This window comes from Mobula hypostoma, chromosome 3, assembly GCF_963921235.1.
Source record: "Mobula hypostoma chromosome 3, sMobHyp1.1, whole genome shotgun sequence".
Taxonomy (NCBI): domain Eukaryota; kingdom Metazoa; phylum Chordata; class Chondrichthyes; order Myliobatiformes; family Myliobatidae; genus Mobula; species Mobula hypostoma.
The window spans coordinates 42,766,361-42,787,222 of record NC_086099.1 but is presented as its reverse complement, the minus strand read 5'-3'; the positions used below and the strand labels follow the sequence as shown (position 1 = coordinate 42,787,222).

At 42.3% G+C, this 20,862-nt stretch overlaps 2 protein-coding genes across 4 annotated transcripts in view; one reads left to right on the top strand and one right to left on the bottom strand.

Moving 5' to 3' along the window:
* plpp1a (phospholipid phosphatase 1a) overlaps positions 1–11,936 on the top strand; it is a 110,037-nt gene extending 98,101 nt beyond the window's left edge. Inside the window, exons 5-6 of one of the 3 annotated variants that reach the window (XM_063042930.1) lie at positions 8,310–8,486; positions 11,355–11,936. In XM_063042930.1, coding sequence (XP_062899000.1) covers positions 8,310–8,486; positions 11,355–11,480 — 303 coding nt within the window. In that variant the 3' untranslated portion in view covers positions 11,481–11,936. The remainder of the gene's footprint in view (positions 1–8,309; positions 8,487–11,354) is intronic. The other 2 variants (XM_063042932.1, XM_063042931.1) reach the window with 2 other exon arrangements.
* Positions 11,916–20,862, bottom strand: part of mtrex (Mtr4 exosome RNA helicase) — a 119,316-nt gene continuing 110,369 nt past the window's right edge. Inside the window, exons 26-27 of the mRNA XM_063042929.1 lie at positions 16,683–16,787; positions 11,916–12,054 (exon numbers count right to left, since the gene is read on the bottom strand). Of these exons, the coding sequence (XP_062898999.1) occupies positions 12,002–12,054; positions 16,683–16,787 (158 nt within the window). The 3' untranslated portion in view covers positions 11,916–12,001. The remainder of the gene's footprint in view (positions 12,055–16,682; positions 16,788–20,862) is intronic.

Genomic DNA, 20,862 nt, shown 5'->3' with positions numbered 1-20,862 from the left:
GATGGCTTTGTGGCCAAGTTTGTGGACAATATGAAGGTAGGTGGAGGGGCAGGTAGGGTTGAGGAAATGGAAGCAGCAGAAGGGTTTAGACAGATTAGGAGACTGGGCAAAGGAGTGGCAGAGGGAATACAGTGTCAGGAAGTGTATGGTCATGCAGTTTGGTAGAAGGGATAAAAGCGTAGACTATATTTCTAATGTGGAGAAAGTCCTAGGTGCAAAAGGATTTGGGAGTCCACTTGCAGGATTCCTTAAAGGTTAATTTGCAGGTTGAGTCGGCCATGAGGAGGGTAAATGAAATGTTAGCATTCATTTTGAGAGGACTAGAATATAAGAGTAAGGATGTGATGCTGAGGGTTTATAAGGCACTGGTGAGACCTCACTTGGAGTATCGTGAGCAGTTTTGGGCCCTTAATTTAAGAAAGAAAGTGCTGGCATTGGAGAGGGTTTAGAGGAAGTTCACGAGAATGATTCTGGGAATGAAGGGCTTGTCGTTTCAGGAGCAATTGATTACTCTGTGCTTTTAGAATGAGGTGGAGGGGGAAGTCTCATTGAAAACTATTGATTGTTGAAAGGTCCAGATAGTGTGTATGTGGAGAGGACGTTTCCTATGGTGGGGGAGTCTGAGACCAGAGGGCACAGCTTCAGAATAGAGAGTCCTCCATTTAGAATGGAGGTGAGGAATTCCTTTAGCCAGAGGGTGGTGAATCTGTGGATTTTGTTGCCACAGCCGCGTGTGGTGGCCAGTTCACTGGGTGTATTTAAGGAGGAGGTTGATAGATTCTTGATCAGTCAGGGCATGAACCATTATGGGGAGAAGGCAGGAGAATGGGTTGAAAGGGAAATAGATCTACGATGATGAAATGGCAGAGAGTGGTTTCCAGTTAATTGGGCCATTGGTTAATCGGGACAGCTGCTTCTTCAGGACAACTCGTAAAGAAGGAAAACTGATCAAGAAAATTGGCAGGATTCCCTTGCTTATTTGGAATAAAGTGCTGCTTAATTGGGACATGAGACTGTTGCCAAAAAGTTTCTAACTAGCATCAGTCGTGTGCAATTGTGTAGCTGTTAGACACTGCACCGTGCTTAGAGTGAAATCTTTAAATAGCGTCAGTTGCTTCTGTTTCTGTTCAAAAAGCAGTGATTTTTGTCACTGATTGCTGGTGAGAAATACGCAGTAAGACATTTCAGAACTTTTTTTCTCACTATGGTTTCAAGCATTGAGGCTTGGAAGTGACAGAAACGGCCAGGAATGAAAATGAAATGATTTCACAACTACAACATACTAAACAGTTTATCTGTACCCCTATACCAACAGCACTGTATGATGGCAGTCCATTATCTGCACTGGGTCCCTGCGCTGGTCTTGTTCATTGAATACCCTGAATGAACTCTACCGTCGATAACTATCGGGAAATAATACACAGATTTATTGTACTGCAGTGCTATTGATTGTGGTCTAATTTGTTCTGTATTTCAATTAAATAGGTAATTTGTTACTTGGTTTGTAATTCATAATATTTTTATGTATTGCCCTGTTCTGCTGCTGTGCTGCAAAACAACAAATTTCATGATGTACGTCAGTGGTATTAAGCTTAATTCCGATTCCATGCTCAAGAGTTTCTGTGTACCCCTAAATTCAAATCCTGGTGTCATCTACTAATCAGTTAATTGCTTCTGCCTAGTCTGCCTCCACAACTACATTCAACCTTATGTGACAGCGTGCATTCACTGCAGTATTCTTCCCCAGGTTTTCAATCAGGGACTGTGCCTAGCCTCTCTCATTATTACTCAATAGTTTGTTGGTCAGCACTCTGACATTTTATTATATTTAGAGAATTTGTAAGTACCCAGATGTTTGCTGTTCTTATGGAGCTTTCCACTAACCTCGGGAAGTTGCACGCTAAGTTGAATTTTCCAAATATTTTAAAATTGTATTTCATTTTTGCAATGTTAAAAACAATATTGTTTGGCCCTAGTTCAACAATGACAGCATTTAGTTCTTGCAGTTTGTCCAGAGGTACTTTGTCCAGCTGTACTTGGTGAAGGAGTGACTTTTTACACTGTATTGATTCAACTATCGCCCCCTGGTGGTTCCTGCTCAGAATGTCAGTTGGTGTCATCCAGCTGAATTTTGCTGCTGAGCCTGAGGGCAAAGTGGTCGTAGTTTCAATGTAAAATTCTCCTCGGTAATTCATATAGAAAGAATGGTTACAGAGAAAATTAGTGTAAAAACGGGATTGCACTTTGAGACAGCATTGACTTGCTAAGATGAATTTGTTGAAAGGAAATTGCTATGTTTAAGTACATTATTAAATTAAGTTAAACTTCCAAGAATTACTTTCAAAAATGCAAATTATAATTCAAGATACTGTAATCTTACTCCCTTGTAGCAGTTATTTGAATATGCAAACATGAATTATGAGCAAGGGATAGGCTACTCAGTCTGCTCTGCCATTTAATAAAATTGTGACTGACCTCATTGTAACCTTACCTCTGTTTTCCTGTCTCCCCATTTCACCCCCTTGATAAGCAAACATTTATCTGGCTTTGCCTTAAACATATTCAGCAACTCTGCTTCCGCTATCTTTTTAGGGTAGGATTTCAAACAATGCATCCGTTGAGAGAAGAAAATTGCCTCATCTTTGTTCTTCCCAGCCCTCTTCCTGTTTGGACTCTTTGGGATCTTGTGTGTTCCAAACAGCTCACTTCTCGCTCTTTTAAACTCTAGCAGGTGCAAGCCTAGCCCATCCAACCATTTCTCATAAGGTAACCTGGCCACTCCAGATAATGTAAGCTACCTCGATTAAAAGAATTAGAATCAGAATCAAAATCAGGTTTAATATCACTGGCATGTCAAAACAGAAATGCGAAAAAATTTTTTTAGTCAGAGGGTGGTGAATCTATGGAATTTGTTGCCACGGGCAGCAGTGGAGGCCAAGTCATTGGGTGTATTTAAGGCAGAGATTGATAGGTATCTGAGTAGCCAGGGCATCAAAGGTTATGGTGAGAAGGCGGGGCAGTGGGACTAAATAGGATAAAATGGATCAGCTCATGATAAAATGGCGGAGCAGACTCGATGGGCCGAATGGCCTACTTCTGGTCCTTTGTCTTATGTCGTGAAACTTGATGTCTTGCAACAACAGTACATTGCAATACATAATAAAAACTATCAATTACAATAATAAATATATATACATAAAAAGTAAATAAGTAGGTCAAAAATAGAGGAAAAAATAGTGAGATAGTGTTCATGGGTTCATTGTCCATTCAGAAATCTGATGGTGGAGGGGAAGAAGCTGTTCCTGAAACATTGAATGTGTGTCTTCAGGCTCCTGTACCTCCTCCTTGATCGTAGCAGTGAGACGAAAGCACGTCCTGGCTGATGGGGATCTTTAATGATAGATGCCATCTTTTTGAGACATCTCTTGAAGGTGGCCTCGCTGCTGGGGAGGCTGGCACCCATGATGGAGCTGACTGAGACTACAACTTTCTGCAGCTTTTTCCGATCCTGTGCAGTGGCCCCTCTGTACCAGGCAGTGATGCAAACGGTTAGAATACTCTCTGCATTTGTGAGTATCTTTCGTGACATACCAAGTCTCCTCAAGTTCCTAATGAAATATAGCCACTGTCATGCATTCTTTGTAATTGCATCAATACGTTGGGCCCAGGATAGATCTTCAGAGATGTTGACACCTAGGAACTTGAAACTGCTTACCCTTTCCACTGCTGACCCCTTGATGAGGAATGTGGTGTGTTCCCTCGACTTCACCTTCTTGAAATCCACAATCAATTCCTTTGTCTTACTGATGTTGAGTACAAGGCTGTTGTTGCAATACTGGTGCACCAGTATTGATTGTCAGCGAGCAGGAGATGTTACTTCCCATCCTCACAGACTGTGGTCTCCTGGTGAGGAAGTCAAGGACCCGGTTGCAGAAGGAGGTTTAGAGGCCCAAGTTTGGGAGCTTGGGCCAACATTGTACAAAATACTGCAGTTGTTGCTCACGAACATACTGATGCACTAGGGTGCATTGTCCCTACTTGTGTATACAATTTCCGTAGCAATAAAACGATAACATTCTGCTGGCTTTCCCGAGAACTCGCTGAAGCTACGTTCTGATATTTGCTTCGTGCATGAACTAGGACACCTCTCAATCTAATGAAATCTTTCCCTAGACCAAGGAATTTTGGAAATTGAAACCAAGTCATCAACCATCTAAGCAACCACTTCTTTTAAGACCATCAGGTGAAGTCCATCAGGGCATGGGCTTGTCAGCTACTGCTCCAATAGTTTGCTCAGTAACATTGTTCTGGTGAATGTAATTTCTCCAAGTTCCTTCTGTTGTCACATGAAGAAAGTCACCGGAGAGAAGTACAGGTTGTTATGAAGCAGGCATCATATTGAGACTCAAAGGCTAGCCTGACCCAACACTGCACAACATTTTATATGCTACAGATCCAATGACAATTCCACAGTTACAAAGTTTCTTTTGAATTGCACACCTCCCTCTTCACACCTACATGATAGACGTCCAGATAACAAATTTAATCAGTATTGTCTGGTCTTCCAATTAACTGTGGTTCATGGTTCTGTGGAACCATTGTTCAGAGCTGCATTTTAGATTTAATCCACATTTCATATTCACATCAGAAAACTGATCATTTGCTGAATTTATTTGCTATACCTACTAACCCCAAAAACATTCTTAACACCTTCCAATCTTGTTCTACAACCATTTCTGGAATGTTGCTTATATCCTCTAATCGAGGCTCCTTTCATTTTTACTATAATGCAGTAGAAGTGGCAAAGGGAGTGACTTCTGTTTAACTTTCTATCATTAATAAGCCAAAAACCAGGAAAAAGCCCTCAAAACACATAAAAGCAATACATTAAAGGGAATAAAATTTTCTTAATTCAGATCAATCCCGGAACTTTAGTTTTCTCTTCCTTGCCTTTCATTTGAAGTAAACCATTTACTGTTTTAAAAAAAAAGAAATTTCGATTTGGTTTATTCTGTATTTTGTGTGCCAAATGTGCTAAAAGCCGATTAAAGGAAGAACATTCACACTTCTCCAAATGAATGGAGAGCGGACTTCCCTTCTTGGTTTAACAGTGTGCTGAAGGTTATTTTGAAGCACAAATACCATGACATTTTCTAGTGGAATACCACATACAAGGTGAATTGGATGGGATATTTAGAGCTGCAACCTGTGGCTCCCGACTGATTTCCTTTCACGGTGCATGTGTGAACCTGAGTTTCACTCTGGTTTGTTGGCTGGTACCTGTGAAATCATCTTTCTGTACAAGTCTTCAGGGAAGAAGGGAATACATTTTAAGGCAGAGTGAACAGGAGCAAGATGCTATTCACTAGTCCACTGTTATTTAAGCTTTCCTTAATGAAGTAGAGTTCAATTTATAGACCTGTGTAAGTATCAAGGATGTGCTTAATAGTTAAAGGCCTTTGTGGTGAAATTAGAAATATAATATAGAGAAGATAAAATCTCTCTTGATTCTAAAAGGATCTTGGTTCCTCCTCGAGACCCAGCCATCGCAGCCCCTTAGTAGTGGCTCATAATACCCAGACCTGTGTCATTAATTTTTGCACAGCTATAGGTTATAGAAAGGTGAGATTTATCACACCATAACAATACACAAGATTCTCTGTAATGGTAATATTTATTTTAATAATGTGCATAATCCTGAAACCAGTCACAAAGATTTAATTCATTTAATGAAAAGCCAGTTACAGTATTATATAAGCAACACAGATCAAAGTTGCTGGTGAACGCAGCAGGCCAGGCAGCATCTCTAGGAAGAGGTGCCGTTGATGTTTCGGGCCGACCCTTCGTCAGGACTAACTGAAGGAAGAGTGAGTAAGAGATTTGAAAGTTGGAGGGGGAGGGGGAGATCCAAAATGATAGGAGAAGACAGGAGGGGGAGGGATGGAGCCAAGAGCTGGACAGGTGATTGGCAAAAGGGATACGAGAGGATCATGGGACAGGAGGTCCCGGAAGAAAGACAAAGGGGGGGGGAACCCAGAGGATGGGTAAAGGGTATATTCAGAGGGACAGAGGGAGAAAAAGGAGAGTGAGAGAAAGAATGTGTGTATAAAAATAAGTCACAGATGGGGTACGAGGTGGAGGTGGGGCATTAGCAGAAATTAGAGCAGTCGATGTTCATGCCATCAGGTTGGAGGCTACCCAGACGGAATATAAGGTGTTGTTCCTCCAACCTGAGTGTGGCTTCATCTTTACAGTAGAGGAGGCCGTGGATAGACATGTCAGAATGGGAATGGGATGTGGAGTTAAAATGTGTGGCCACTGGGAGATCCTGCTTTCTCTGGCGGACAGAGCGTAGGCGTTCAGCAAAGCGGTCTCCCAGTCTGCGTCAGGTCTCGCCAATATATAAAAGGCCACATCGGGAGCACCGGACGCAGTATATCACCCCAGCCGACTCACAGGTGAAGTGTTGCCTCACCTGGAAGGACTGTTTGGGGCCCTGAATGGTGGTGAGGGAGGAAGTGTAAGGGCATGTGTAGCACTTGTTCCGCTTACACGGATAAGTGCCAGGAGGGAGATCAGTGGGGAGGGATGGGGCGGGAACGAATGGACAAGGGAGTCGCGTAGGGAGTGATCCCTGCAGAAGGCGGGGGGGGGGAGGGAAAGATGTGCTTAGTGGTGGGATCCCGTTGGAGGTGGCGGAAGTTACGGATAATAATATGTTGGACCTGGAGGCTGGTGGGGTGGTAGGTGAGGACCAGGGGAACCCTATTCCTAGTGGGGTGGCGGGAGGATGGAGTGAGAGCAGATGTACGTGAAATGGGGGAGATGCGTTTAAGAGCAGAGTTGATAGTGGAGGAAGGGAAGCCCCCCCCCCCAAGGAATAGGGTTCCCCTGGTCCTCACCTAACACCCCACCAGCCTCCGGGTCCCACCAGCCTCCGGGTCCAGCAGTTGTACAAGGCCTTGGTGAGACCACACCTGGAGTATTGTGTGCAGTTTTGGTCCCCTAATCTGAGGAAAGACATCTTTGCCATAGAGGGAGTACAAAGAAGGTTCACCAGATTGATTCCTGGGATGGCAGGTCTTTCATATGAAGAAAGACTGGATGAACTGGGCTTGTACTCGTTGGAATTTAGAAGATTGAGGGGGGATCTGATTGAAACGTATAAGATCCTAAAGGGATTGGACAGGCTAGATGCGGGAAGATTGTTCCCGATGTTGGGGAAGTCCAGAACGAGGGGTCACAGTTTGAGGATAGAGGGGAAGCCTTTTAGGACCGAGATTAGGAAAAACTTCTTCACACAGAGAGTGGTGAATCTGTGGAATTCTCTGCCACAGCAAACTGTTGAGGCCAGTTCATTGGCTATGTTTAAGAGGGAGTTAGATATGGCCCATGTGGCTACAGGGGTCAGGGGATATGGAGGGAAGGCTGGGTTCTGAGTTGGATGATCAGCCATGATCATAATAAATGGCGGTGCAGGCTTGAAGGGCCGAATGGCCTACTCCTGCACCTATTTTCTATGTTTCTATATTCCTGGGTCGCCTCCAACCTGATGGCATGAACATCGACTTCTCTAACTTCCGCTAATGCCCCACCTCCCCCTCGTACCCCATCTGTTACTTATTTTTATACACACATTCTTTCTCTCACTCTCCTTTTTCTCCCTCTGTCCCTCTGAATATACCCCTTACCTATCCTCTGGGTTCCCCCCCCCCCTTGTCTTTCTTCCGGGACCTCCTGTCCCATGATCCTCTCATATCCCCTTTACTAGTCACCTGTCCAGCTCTTGGCTCCATCCCTCCCCCTCCTGTCTTCTCCTATCATTTTGGATCTCCCCCTCCCCTTCCAACTTTCAAATCTCTTACTAACTCTTTCTTCAGTTAGTCCTGACGAAGGGTCTCGGCCCGAAACGTCGACTGCACCTCTTCCTACAGATGCTGCCTGGCCTGCTGCATTCACCAGCAACTTTGATGTGTGTTGCTTGAATTTCCAGCATCTGCAGAATTCCTGTTGTTTACAGTATTATATAATTATTTTTCATATTTTAATCCTAAATACAGCTTGCCTTGGACGTTGAAATAAAAGAACTTTCCTCAAAGGGTTTTCACCATAAGTGAGAACAAGACCTTTGAGTTTGAGAATAGTAGTGCAAAGTAAATTATTAAGTAGAGGTGGACATTCCAGACCAGATCGATTAAAGTATAATGATCAATCAGTGAGAGGGTTTGTTTTAGTTACTAAAAAAACTCATGTTAATAACTTAGTAAAACATATTCTAGATTTAACCAAAGTTTACTTTTTTTCATCAGCTTTACCTGCAGGCACGGATGGTGGGTGACTGGTCCAGACTGCTGCGTCCAACACTTCAGTTTGGTTTAATCGCAGCTTCAGTTTATGTGGGATTTTCACGTGTGTCTGATTATAAACATCACTGGAGTGATGTGTTAACTGGACTCATAGAGGGAGCGATTGCAGCAATACTAGTTGTAAGTAGAAACAAGTTCCTCCTTTATTGCATTGTCTTCAATAAAATGGTTTACCATTAAAGTAAATATACATAATTTTCTGGAAATTCAGAAATAATAAAAATGCTGAAAATGTTCAAAACGTTTGGCAATATCTGAAAAGAAGATATTGATGGATCCCCATCCATAGTAAGCAAATCATGGATATGGGACTGACTGTAAGCATTGGACTTGGTGACTGAGTTATCCCCACCTGTTATTGTGGACCACGGGCAGAGATTGATACTAGAACTGGAGCTGCATTAGGGTAGGGACTCCGTTCTTTCCAGTGGTGGTTCTCAGCCAGTGCTTTAGCATTCTAATGATTTGATCTGACCATGTTCAGAATTGCTTGTGAATATTAGAGAAATTTAGGAACTTAAAACTGCTTTACTGCTTCGTCTGTCAAAGGCCATCTGGGTATTTGGGGGAGGTTGCCCCTGGACACAGAAGGCCAGTACGATGTCCTTTGCATCTGGACCAGTGGAGGTGGGTAGTGTTACTGTCAGCAAGCTGGATACTTGCAGGGCCAGCCAATTGTTTAATTGATTTATCTTTCTTTTGAACAGTACAGTGAATATGTCCAGGGACTGTGTATTCTGTCAGTTCATAGACTTCTCTGTGATGGTTTATTCCTGAATTCTGTTTTAAATAACGTAATTCAAAATCTAAACACACTGAGTGGTAGAAATTTATGGTGCAGGAGATGGTCATTTGGCCCCTTGTGCTATTTCTCAGCAGTTAGTATCTCTACTGGCCAGTGCTCAGATTCATGCGATGAGGATAATTGCCTCCATCATCCTTTTTCAAACAGTGTACCTTAGATCCCTACCATCTTCCTGGTCTTTCCAGGTGGTGCAAACTGGTTCAATTACAGCATTTAGGAGAGGTTTGGACATGTACATGGATGGGAGGGGCATGGAGGGCTATGGTCCAGGGATGGGTTGATGGGACTAGGCAGAAAAATAGTTTGGTGCAGATTAGTTGGGTTGAAGGGTCTGTTACTGTGCTGTGGTGCTCTATGACTCTGAATATTGTTTTTACGCCTCATGGTCTCTCTGCTGGGGGAAATATTCACCCCACGTACACTTCTCAACTTCACACACCTAAACCCCACCTCTGATTGAAAATTCATTTACTTAGAACAACTTTAGAATTAAGAATGAGATGGCCTTGGTAACAAAACCAGATTGTTATAATCTGGTTCACGAGTGTCCTTCCGGGATGGAAGCCTGCCAATCCCCACCTGCTTAGTCCTTCATCAGCTTCTAGTCCTAACAATCTCCAGCTAAATTGTCTTGACAAGCCATTCAGTTCAAGGAGAAATTACAAATGTTGGCATTTTGTGTAAACATTGAATGCTAGAATCGCAGCACAGAAATGGGGTCTTACTGTCCACCCCGTCCATGCTGGTTGCAATGTCTATGTTAATCCCTGTATTAAACCTCTATGTTTCTACAGTTTTCCTATCAAAAACCTTTTAAATGTTGTAATTGTATCCTCCTCTAGATAACCACACTTTGTCAATGTTATAGTCATACTTTATTGATTCCGAGGGAAATTTGGTTTCGTTACAGTTGCACCAAGGACAGAGTATAAATATAGCAATATAAAATCATAAATAGTTAAATAATATGTAAATTTTTAAGTGTGTGGAAAATCTTAATCCTGAAATCTCCTTTAAACTTTAGTTTCACTTTTAACCTGTGCCCCCCTGTTTCTTTTTCCTCTCACCTAAAATTTGTGCTATTTCTGGACTCAATTCCCATGGAAAAAATTGACCATCTATCCTGTCCGTAATTTAATGAACTGAAGTAAGGTCACCTTCATTCCAGCCTTTCCAATCTCTCTTTATAACTTGCAGGCACCATCCTGGTGAATCTCCTCTGCCTCTGTTGCTACCACATCCTTCTTACAATGTAGCAACCAGAACAATACACAAAAAAGTCTGGCCTAACCAATTTTATACAGCTAAGTGAATTCCCAATCCTTCAGCCAATGAAGCCAGGTGTACCTTATGCACTACCCTTTCCACCTGCTATGGACTGGCATCCCAAGACCTCTCTGCACATCAGTGCTCCTAAAGGACCCAGCCATTTCCTGTGTCTTACAAGGAATCCATCTTCCCAAAATGCATTACCTCACACTTTGTCAAACATTTAAAAGAACTCCTTAAATCCCTTTTAACTAACCGTGTCATATTGTTCTGTTGTAACTTACATACCAACATCAAAAAGGACACGCATTCCATATGCTACCTTAACATTTTCTACATCCTGCTAAATCTAAAGATCTGTGTTCACCCACAAAGCCCTCCTACTTCACACTACACTTTATGAACTGCTTTTCATTCCATTATTTCCTTGTTCTTCCTTCTCCAAATGTACTACCTCACACACGTTCTGAATCCCATTTTCCACTTCTCTGCTTCTGCCTATGTATCTTCTGCAGTTTTCATACCACATATATTTCACTAAACATACATGGCCAGTTCTGATAGTGAAAAATTCACAGGGATGTGGGCTAAATGCAGGCAAATAGCTTCTTGGTTAGCATGGAGATGTGTTGGGCTGAATGAACCTATTTCAGTGACTCTGACTGTATGTTTGAATGTAGTTTAGGAGAGATGAAAATAATAATTAATTCTATGCATCACCTTGTGTTTCTCCCTCACCTTTTAAATCTACTCTTTCTTTCTCCTGTCCTGCTGAAGGGTCTCAGGCTGGAACGTTTCCCGTAGATGGCACCTGACCTGCTGAGTTCCTCCAGCATTTTGTGTGTGTTGCTTGAATTAATAGCATCTCCAGATTTTCTCGTTTGTGATCTAATACTATATATTTTTTCAACTAGGTGCTGTTTGTGTCAGATTTTTTCAAAAAGAAACACCGCAGCATTTTACCAAAAGATGAGGAAAGTTCACACGCAGCTTTGCATGAAACACAAGGAAACCATTATGCCAGGAATAATCAACAGTAAAGAATTGTTGCAGGTGTCAATGAATGTACGTGTTATGAAACTTAAAGCATATTTCCAGAGTAAAACACCTAGTCACTTAAGTAGATAACTATCTTTATGAATAGACACCTGCTATATACTCTTGGAATCCACCCCATGTTATAAACATACACCTATATAACAATTTACATTTTGTTTATGAATACAGGTATTTTAATTAATACTGTGCCTTTCCTTATAAAAAGCTTTTATCATTGAAATAAATTGTCACACAGTAGTTCAAGATGTAAAAATGTTTATTAAAATAACAGCAATGTTTTCCCATGTGCAGTTTCAATACTGAAGTTTGCTTTTCGGTCCTTGAGGACCACACTATATATAAATTCAATGGAAAATAAAACATCTTTCAAAATTCTGACAATGCTCAGTTGTTGACTGTTTATTCAAGACTGGTCTTTTCGTGGGTCCTTGCAAACGTTGTGATTTAATGTCTGTCTCAGCCCAAATGTAAGTGTTATTGACAGTGCCTTTTTTAAAAAAAATTATAAGTAAAGACTTGCAGCAAATACAATATCTCTTTTGATCTTGGATATGCCTGAAAAAAAATTAAAGAATTAATACATAAGTAATTAAGTGAGAAGAATTACTGTGCTCTAACAGCTGTCCTTTTTGTGTGTTCCTTTCTGCATTCTTTGCACCCTCTACCAGCCAGCAGAAATTTGCAAGATAAAGCAATAGAGAAAAAAACCCTCCCTGTAAAGGAGCATCTCTCTTCCTGACAGCTCCAACATGATCTTATGGCTCCGTGGATATGTTAAGCAAGAAGCAATACATGACATTTAAATTTCTTTCTGCACCCTATCTAATAAGTGTCAGGCCACTCAATCTTAGTGCATGGCTCTACAAACCTACGAACACTATCGCACTATTCCTTTTTCACTATTTACTTATTATTGTAACTAATAGTAATTATGTTTTGCGCTGTACTGCTGCAAAAAAAAATTTCTTAACAACCCGTACATCAGTGAAAGTAAACCTGATTCTGATTTTGAACATCTTTCCACCACATTTCATTCAGTTGTAATCTAGTTGTAGATCACTGGTTTATTTTATTCTTCAGATCAAGAATTCTGAGGTAACAAGACAGGGTATTATAAATGCAAAAGATTCCAGTCCAAAAAGAATTAATTCTGGAACCTTGATCTTACTGTCTTTGTGACAAAGTACCCAAATTTTGTAGGATTAAGAGTTGTTAATATTCATTGTGTCCAATCAAAGTTGTATTACAGTTAACTAACAAGTTGGGCAAGGCAATTGGAAAGATGCCATTTTTGCTGTCCTGCAGGCTCTAGCAATGCAATCCAGTAATTATGAGAAACAACCTTCAAAGGTTGAACAAGTCTAAGCTACAGATCACCACAGCTCAAGTTTGAAGCATTTATTAACTAATGATCAATCAAGACCTCAATCTCAAAACAAGCTACGTTAATTCAGAGCAAGAAGAAAACTCATACTACTGCATGAACTCCTCCTATACTTAAACAAACTGGGATTTAGAAAAATCATTTCTCTAATTTACCTGAAGTAAGCATTTTAGATGCTCCATCCCTCACTTACCTATCATTTCCAAATTTCCTTCAGTCATGGACAGATTTCTGAGAGCTAGGGTTTCATTTTGAAGTTTATGAATTTTCCTCACCCTCACTCAATCTGCCTAATGTCCAAATATACCTTAAGCTATATTATAGACAAACCTGGGGAGAGGAGATAACCTTATTTCCTTTGAGGGTATACCACTTTTACATGGAAGGTAAATATATACAGTGGTCAAAAACACGCCGAGTCATTTACCAGTGCAAATGAAATTACTATAGAAACATAGAAAACCTGCAGCACGATACAGGCCCTTCAGCCCACAAAACTGTGCTGAATATGTCCTTACCTTAGAAATACCCCGGCTTACCCATAGCCCTCTATTTTTCTAAGCTCCATGTCCCTGTCCAGGAGTCTCTTAAAAGACCTCATTGTTTCCACCTCCACTACTGTTGCCAGCAGCCCATTCCATGCACTCACCAACCACTCTCTACGTAAAAAAACTTGCCCTCAACATCTCCTCTATACCTACTTCCAAGCACCAGAAAACCGTGCCTTCTCGTGCTAGCCATTTCAGCCCTGGGAAAAAGCCTCTGACTATTCACATGCTCAATGCCTCTCATTATTTTGTACACCTCTATCAGGTCACCTCTCATCCTCCGTTGCTCCAAGGAGAAAAGGCCAAGCTCACTCAACCTATTCTTATAAGGCACGCTCCCCAATCCAGGCAACATCCTTATAAATCTCCTCTGCATACTTTCTATGGTTTCCACGTCCTTCCTGAAGTGAGGCGACAAGAATTGAGCACAGTACTCCAAGTGAGGTCTGACCAGGGTCCTACATAGCTGCAACATTACCTCTCAGCTCCTAAATTCAATCCCACGATTAATGAAGGCCAATGCACTATATGCCTTCTTAACCACAGAGTCAACCTGCGTATCAGCTTTGAGTGTCCTATGGACTCGGACCCCAAGATCCCTCTGATCCTCCACACTGCCAAGAGTCTTACTATTAATGCTATATTCTGCCATCATATTTGACCTACCAAAATGAGCTACCTCACACTTACCTAGGTTGAACTCAATCTGCCACTTCTCAGCCCAGTTTTGCATCCTATCAATGTCCCACTGTAACTGCTGATAGCCCTCCACACTATCCACAACACCTCCAACCTTTGTGTCATCAGCAAATTTACTAACCCATCCCTCCACTTCCTCGTCCAGGTCATTTATAAAAATCACAAAGAGTAGGGGTTGCTGAACAGATCCCTGAGGCACACCACTGGTCACCGACCTCCATGCAGAATATGACCGGCTACAACCACTCTCTGTCTTCTGTGGGCAAGTTAGTTCTGGATCCACAAAGCAATGTCCCCTTTGATCCCATGCCTCCTTACTTTCTCAATAAGCCTTGCATGGGGTACCTTACCAAATGCCTTGCTGAAATTCATATACACTACATCAACGGCTCTACTTTCATCAATGTGTTTAGTCACATCCTCAAAAAAATTCAATCATGCTCGTAAGGCACGACCTGCCTTTGACAAAGCCATGCTGACTATTCCTAATCATATTATACCTCTCCAAATGTTCATAAATCCTGCCTCTTAGGATCTTCTCCATCAACTGGCAATCCACTGAATTAAGGGACACTGGTCCATAATTTCCTGGGCTATCCCTACTCCCTTTCTTGAATAAGGTTACCATGTCCGCAACCCTCCAATCCTCCGGAACCTCTCCTGTCCTCATTGATGATGCAAAGATCATCGCCAGAGGCTCAGCAATCTTCTCCCTTGCTTCCCACAGTCGCCTGGGGTACATCCCGTCCGGTCCCAGTGACTTATCCAACTTGACGCTTTCCAAAAGCTCCTGCACATACTCTTCCTTAATATCTACCTGCTCAAGCTTTTCAGTCCGCTGCAAGTCATCCCTACAATCGCCAAGATCCTTTTCCATAGTGAATACTGAAGCAAAGTATTCATTAAGTACCTCTGCTATCTCTTCTGGTTTCATACACACATTTCCACTCTCACACTTGATTGGTCCTATTCTCTTGCATCTTATCCTCTTTCTCTTCACATACTTGTAGAATGCCTTGGGGTTTTCCTTAATCCTGTCTGCCAAAGCCTTCTCATGGTCTTTTCTGGCTCTCCTAATTTCATTCTTAAGCTCCTTCCTGCTAGCCTTATAATCTTCTAGATTTCTATCATTACCTAGTTTTTTTGAACCTTTCGTAAGCTTTTCTTTTCTTCTTGACTACATTTACAACAGCCTTTGTACACCACGGTTCCTATACCCTACCATCCTTTCCCTGCCTCATTGGAATGTACCCATGCAGAACCCCACGCAAATATCCCCTGAACAAATATCCCCTGCCACATTTCTTCCGAATGTTTCCCTGAGAACATCTGTTTCCAATTTATGCCTCCAAGTTCCTGCCTGATAGCCTCATATTTCCCCTTTCTCCAATTAAACATTTCCCTAACTTGTCTGTTCCTTTCCCTCTTCAATGCTATGGTAAAGGAGATAGAATTATGATCACCATCTCCAAAATGCTCTCCCACTGACAGACCTGACACCTGACCAGGTTCATTTCCCAATACCAGATCAAGTACAGCCTCTCCTCTTGTAGGCTTATCTACATATTGTGTCAAGAAACCTTCCTGAACACATCTAACAAACTCCACCCCATCTAAACCCCTCACTCTAGGGAGATGCCAATCAATATTTGGGAAATTAAAATCTCCCACCACAACAACCCTGTTATTATTGCTCCTTTCCAGAATCTGTCTCCCTTTCTGCTCCTTGATGTCTCTGTTACTATTGGGTGGTCTATAAAAAAACACCCAGTAGAGTTATTGGCCCCTTCCTATTCCTAACTTCCACCCAAAGAGACTCTGTAGACAACCCCTCCATGAATTCCTCCTTTTCTGCAGCCGTGACACTATCTCCGATCAACAGTGCCACACCCCCACCTCTTTTGCCTCCTTCCCTGTCCTTTCTGAAACATCCAAAGCCTGGCACTTGAAATAGCCATTTCTGCCGCTGGACCATCCAAGTTTTTGTAATGGCCACAACATCATAGCTCCAAGTGCTGATCCACACTCAAAGCTCATCCGCTTTATTCATAATACTCCTCGCATTAAAATAGACACATCTCAAACTTGCCCCTTCTCTATCACCTGTCTATCCTCCCTTTCGCACTGTCTCCAAGCTTTCTCTATTTGTGAGCCAACCTCCCTTTCCTCCGTCACTTCAGTTCAGTTCCCACCCCCCAGCAATTCTAGTTTCAACTCTCCCCAACAGCCTTAGCAAACGTCCCCACCAGGATATTGGTCCTCCTGGGATTCAAATGCAACCCATTCTTTTTGCACAGGTTACACCTGTCCCAATGATCCAGAAATCGGTATCCCTGCCCCCTACTCCAATCCCTCAGCCACGCATTCATCCTCCACCTCATTCTATTCCTATACTAACTGTCATGTGGCACAGGCAGTAATCCCGAGATTTCTACCTTTGAGGTCCTGCTTCTCAACTTCCTTCCTAACGCTCTGTAGTCTGTTAATGTATGACTGCAGAATAACAAACATGACTGATCTCTCCTTACTGTAATAGTTATTTATACACAAACCTTCTGCAAATTTGTTTTCTAGCTCTGTGTTTCCAATGGCCTTTGCTGCTTGACACATCTGTCGAAGGAGTTCTTCCAGTCGCCTCATACAACGAATTATACTTCCTGTTTAAAATTTAATGTTAGTTGACAAGAGAATCTTTGCAGCAAATATAAATTTAACTATTAAAATTACAGGAAGATACAACACAGCAATCTCCAAAACACCCAAATTAGTTCAGTGCTCCAAAATAAACAATTTTGCACATCTTTCTCTATGACAACAACAAAATTTGCTAATTTCGATTAAAAAGTACTAAATCACGCACAAGAAATCCAATAACAGGCTGCAGAATTTGATTTTCAGTATCATAAACTGCTGTGTAGCTAATAAATAGGAAAGCCCAAAAATCGTTTTTGTTTATGGCGCACTTTGTCAACTCCTACAATGTGCAAATGAATTATCAGTTTAATCTTTAAAACAAAAGTCTTTCAAAATTTGTGACTGAAAGGATGTTCTGATGACAAGTTTGTCCTTGAGAGTTACCCAATAATGTCAATTGTGTATTTACCTTTTGGGTCTTAGGCTGCAAAAGAACTCAAGCACTCATGATTGTACATAACTCTCAATACTTAGGTAACTCTATGATGCAAGTTCTGAGGTCAGGCAGCAATATGGGTCATTTGAGATGCTGAAGGAGGCAGTTCCAAGAGGTAAGTAGCAGCCAGCTATCCATTATAGAACAAATAGAAAGTTGATGCTGGTGGACTAGAAGCTGGAAAGCTTGCAAGAAACAGCTGTGAAATTATTTGAACACGAGGGAAAAAAATTATAGTTAACTTGAAGACATGACAAGCCACAGAGTCGTGCAACACAGAAAAGGGCACTTTGACCCACTACATGTATGCTGACCTTTCTGCCCATCTATACGAGTCCATAAGTCATAGGAGCAAATTTAGGCCACTTGGACAATTAAATCTGTTCTGCCATTTCATCAAGGCTGATCCATTTTTCTTTTCACCCTCAATCTCCTGCCTTCTCCCCAAATCCCTTTATGCCTTGACTAATCAAGAATCTATCAACCTTTGCCTTAAATATATACAAGATCATAAGGCATAGGAGCCAAATAGGCCATTCAGCCCATCGAGTCTGCTCTGCCATTCCATCATAGCTGATCCCAGATCCCAACCAAACCCAAACACCTGACTTTTTGTCATATCCTTTGATGCCTTGACTGATCAGTAATCTATCAACTTATGCCTTAAATACACCCGCAGACTTTCCTCTACTGCAGTCTGTGGCAGAGCATTCCACAGATTCACCAATCTCTGGCTAAAAAAATTCCTCCTTACCTCCGTTCTAAAAGGTCGCCCCTCAATTCTGTGGCTGTGCCCTCTAGTTCTGGGTACCCAACCAGACGAAACATCCTCTCCACATCCACCTTATTTAGTCCTTTCAGCATTTGGTAGGTTTCAATGAGATCCCCCCACATTCTTCTAAATTCCAGTGAACACAGGCCCAGAGGTGCCAAACGCTCCTCATATGTTAACCCCTTCATTCCCAGACCATCCTCGTGACCTCCTCTGGACTCTCTCCAATGACAACACATCCTTTCTGAGATATGGGGCCTAAAACTATCGACAATACTCCAAGTGCAGCCTGACTAGTGTCTTATAATTATCTCCTTGCTTTTATATTCTATTCCCCTTGAAATAAATGCCAACATCGCATCTGCCTTCTTTACCATTGACCCAACCTGTAAATTAACCTTCTGGGAGGCATGCACAATGAATTCGGTCCCTCTGCACCTCTGATGTTTGAACCCTCTCCCCATTTAGATTATTATCTATTGTTCCTTTCACCAAAATTCATTATCATACATTTCCCAGCACCAAATTCTATCTGCCACTTTTTTGCCCATTCTTCCAATTTGTCTAAGTCCTGCTGTAAGCGCTGTAATTCTTCAACACTACCTACCCCTCCACCTATCTTCGTACCATCTGCAAACTTTGCCACAAAGCCATCTATTCCATTATCTAAATCATTAATAAACAATGTGAAAAGTAGCAGTCCCACTACCGACCCCTGAAGAACCCCACTAGTCACCGGCAGTCAACCAGAAAAGGCCCCTTCTATTCCTACTTGCTGCCTCCTGCCTGCCAGCTATTCTGCTATCCATGTCAGTATCTTTCCTGTAATGCCATAGGATCTTATCTTGTTAAGCAGCTCATGTGTGGCACCTTATCGAAGTAAATGACACCTTATCCAAGGCCTCTTCTTTGTCCACCCTGCTTATTACTTCCTTGAACAACTCTAACAGATTTGTCAGGCAAGATATCCCTTTACAGAAACCATGCTGACTTTGACTTATTTTATCATTGTCTCCAAGTACCCTGAAACCTCATCCTTAATAGACTGCAACACTTTCCCCAACCACTGAGGTTAGGCTAACAGGCCTATAATTTCTTCTCTTTTGTCTTCCTCCCTTCTTAAGGAGTGGAGTGACATTTGCAATTTTCCAATCCTTTGGGACCATGCCAGAATCAAGATTCTTGAAAGATCATGACCAATGCATCTGTTATATCTTCGGCAGTCACTTTCAGGACTCTGGGATGTAGTCCATCTGGTCTAGGTGACTTATCCACCTTAAGAACTTTGAGTCTGCCTAGCACTTTTTCCTTTGTAATAGCAATGGCACTAAGACTTGTAAAAATTGGGCATCTGCAGCCTCCTGTGGCAACGAAGTCCACAGATTCACCATTCTCTGGCTAAAGAAGTTCTTCATCTCCTTTCTAAAAGGATGCTCCTCTATTTTCAGGCTGTATCCTCTAGTCATAGACTACACCACCATAGGAAACATCCTCTCCACACCCACCCTATTGAGGCCCTTCAACATTCAATAGGTTTCAATGAAGTCACCCATCATTCTTCTGAATTCCAGTGAGTACAGGCCCAGAGCCATCAAACACTCTTCATGTGACACACATCAAAGTTGCTGGTGAACACAGCAGGCCAGGCAGCATCTCTAGGAAGAGGTACAGTTGACGTTTCAGGCCGAGACCCTTTGTCAGGACTAACTGAAGGAAGAGTTAGTAAGAGATTTGAAAGTGGGAAGGGGAGGGGGAGATCCAAAATGATAGGAGAAGACAGGAGGGGGAGGGATGGAGTCAAGAGCTGGACAGTTGATTGGCAAAGGGGATATGAGAGGATCATGCGACAGGAGGCCCAGGGAGAAAGACGGGGGGGGGGGGGGAACCCAGAGGATGAGCAAGGGGTATAGTCAGAGGGAGAAAAAGGAGAGAGAGAGAGAAAGAATGTGTGTATAAAAATAAATAACGATGGGGTATGAGGGGGAGGTGGGGCATTAGCGGAAGTTAGAGAAGTCAATGTTCATGCCATCAGGTTGGAGGCTACCCAGACGGAATATAAGTTGTTGTTCCTCCAACCTGAGTGTGGCTTCATCTTTACAGTAGAGGAGGCCGTGGATAGACATGTCAGAATGGGAATGGGATGTGGAATTAAAATGTGTGTCAACTGGGAGATCCTGCTTTCTCTGGCGGACAGAGCATAGGTGTTCAGCAAAGCGATCTCCCAGTCTGCGTCGGGTCTCACCAATATATAGAAGGCCACATCGGGAGCACCGGATGCAGTATATCACCCCAGCCGACTCACACTTTGACACTTCACCTTTGAGTCTTCCTTCAGTTAGTCCTGACGAAGGGTCTCAGCCTGAAACGTCGACTGTACCTCTTCCTACAGATGCTTCCTGGCCTGCTGCATTCATCAGCAACTTTGATGTGTGTTGCTTGAATTTCCAGCATCTGCAGAATTCCTGTTGTTTGCTCTTCATCTGACAAGCCTTTCAATCCTGGAATCATTTCTGTGAATCTCCTTTAAACCCTCTCCAATGTCAGCACATCCTTTCTTAGATAAGGGGCCCAAAACTGCTGACAATACTCCAAGTGAGGCCTCACTAGTTCTTTATAAAGCATCAACATGATATCCTATTTGTCCACACTAGGTCTCCATCTCTCAATGCCTTGCTTATTCGAATACCTGTCTAATTGTCTCAAACCTGTGTGATAGAATCTGATTTCAACAGTCTCTCTGGCAGTGAATTCCAGATGTCAACCAGTCTGTGTGAAATATTTCCCCCTCAGATCTCCTTTAAAACTCCTTTCTCTCACATTACACCTGCAC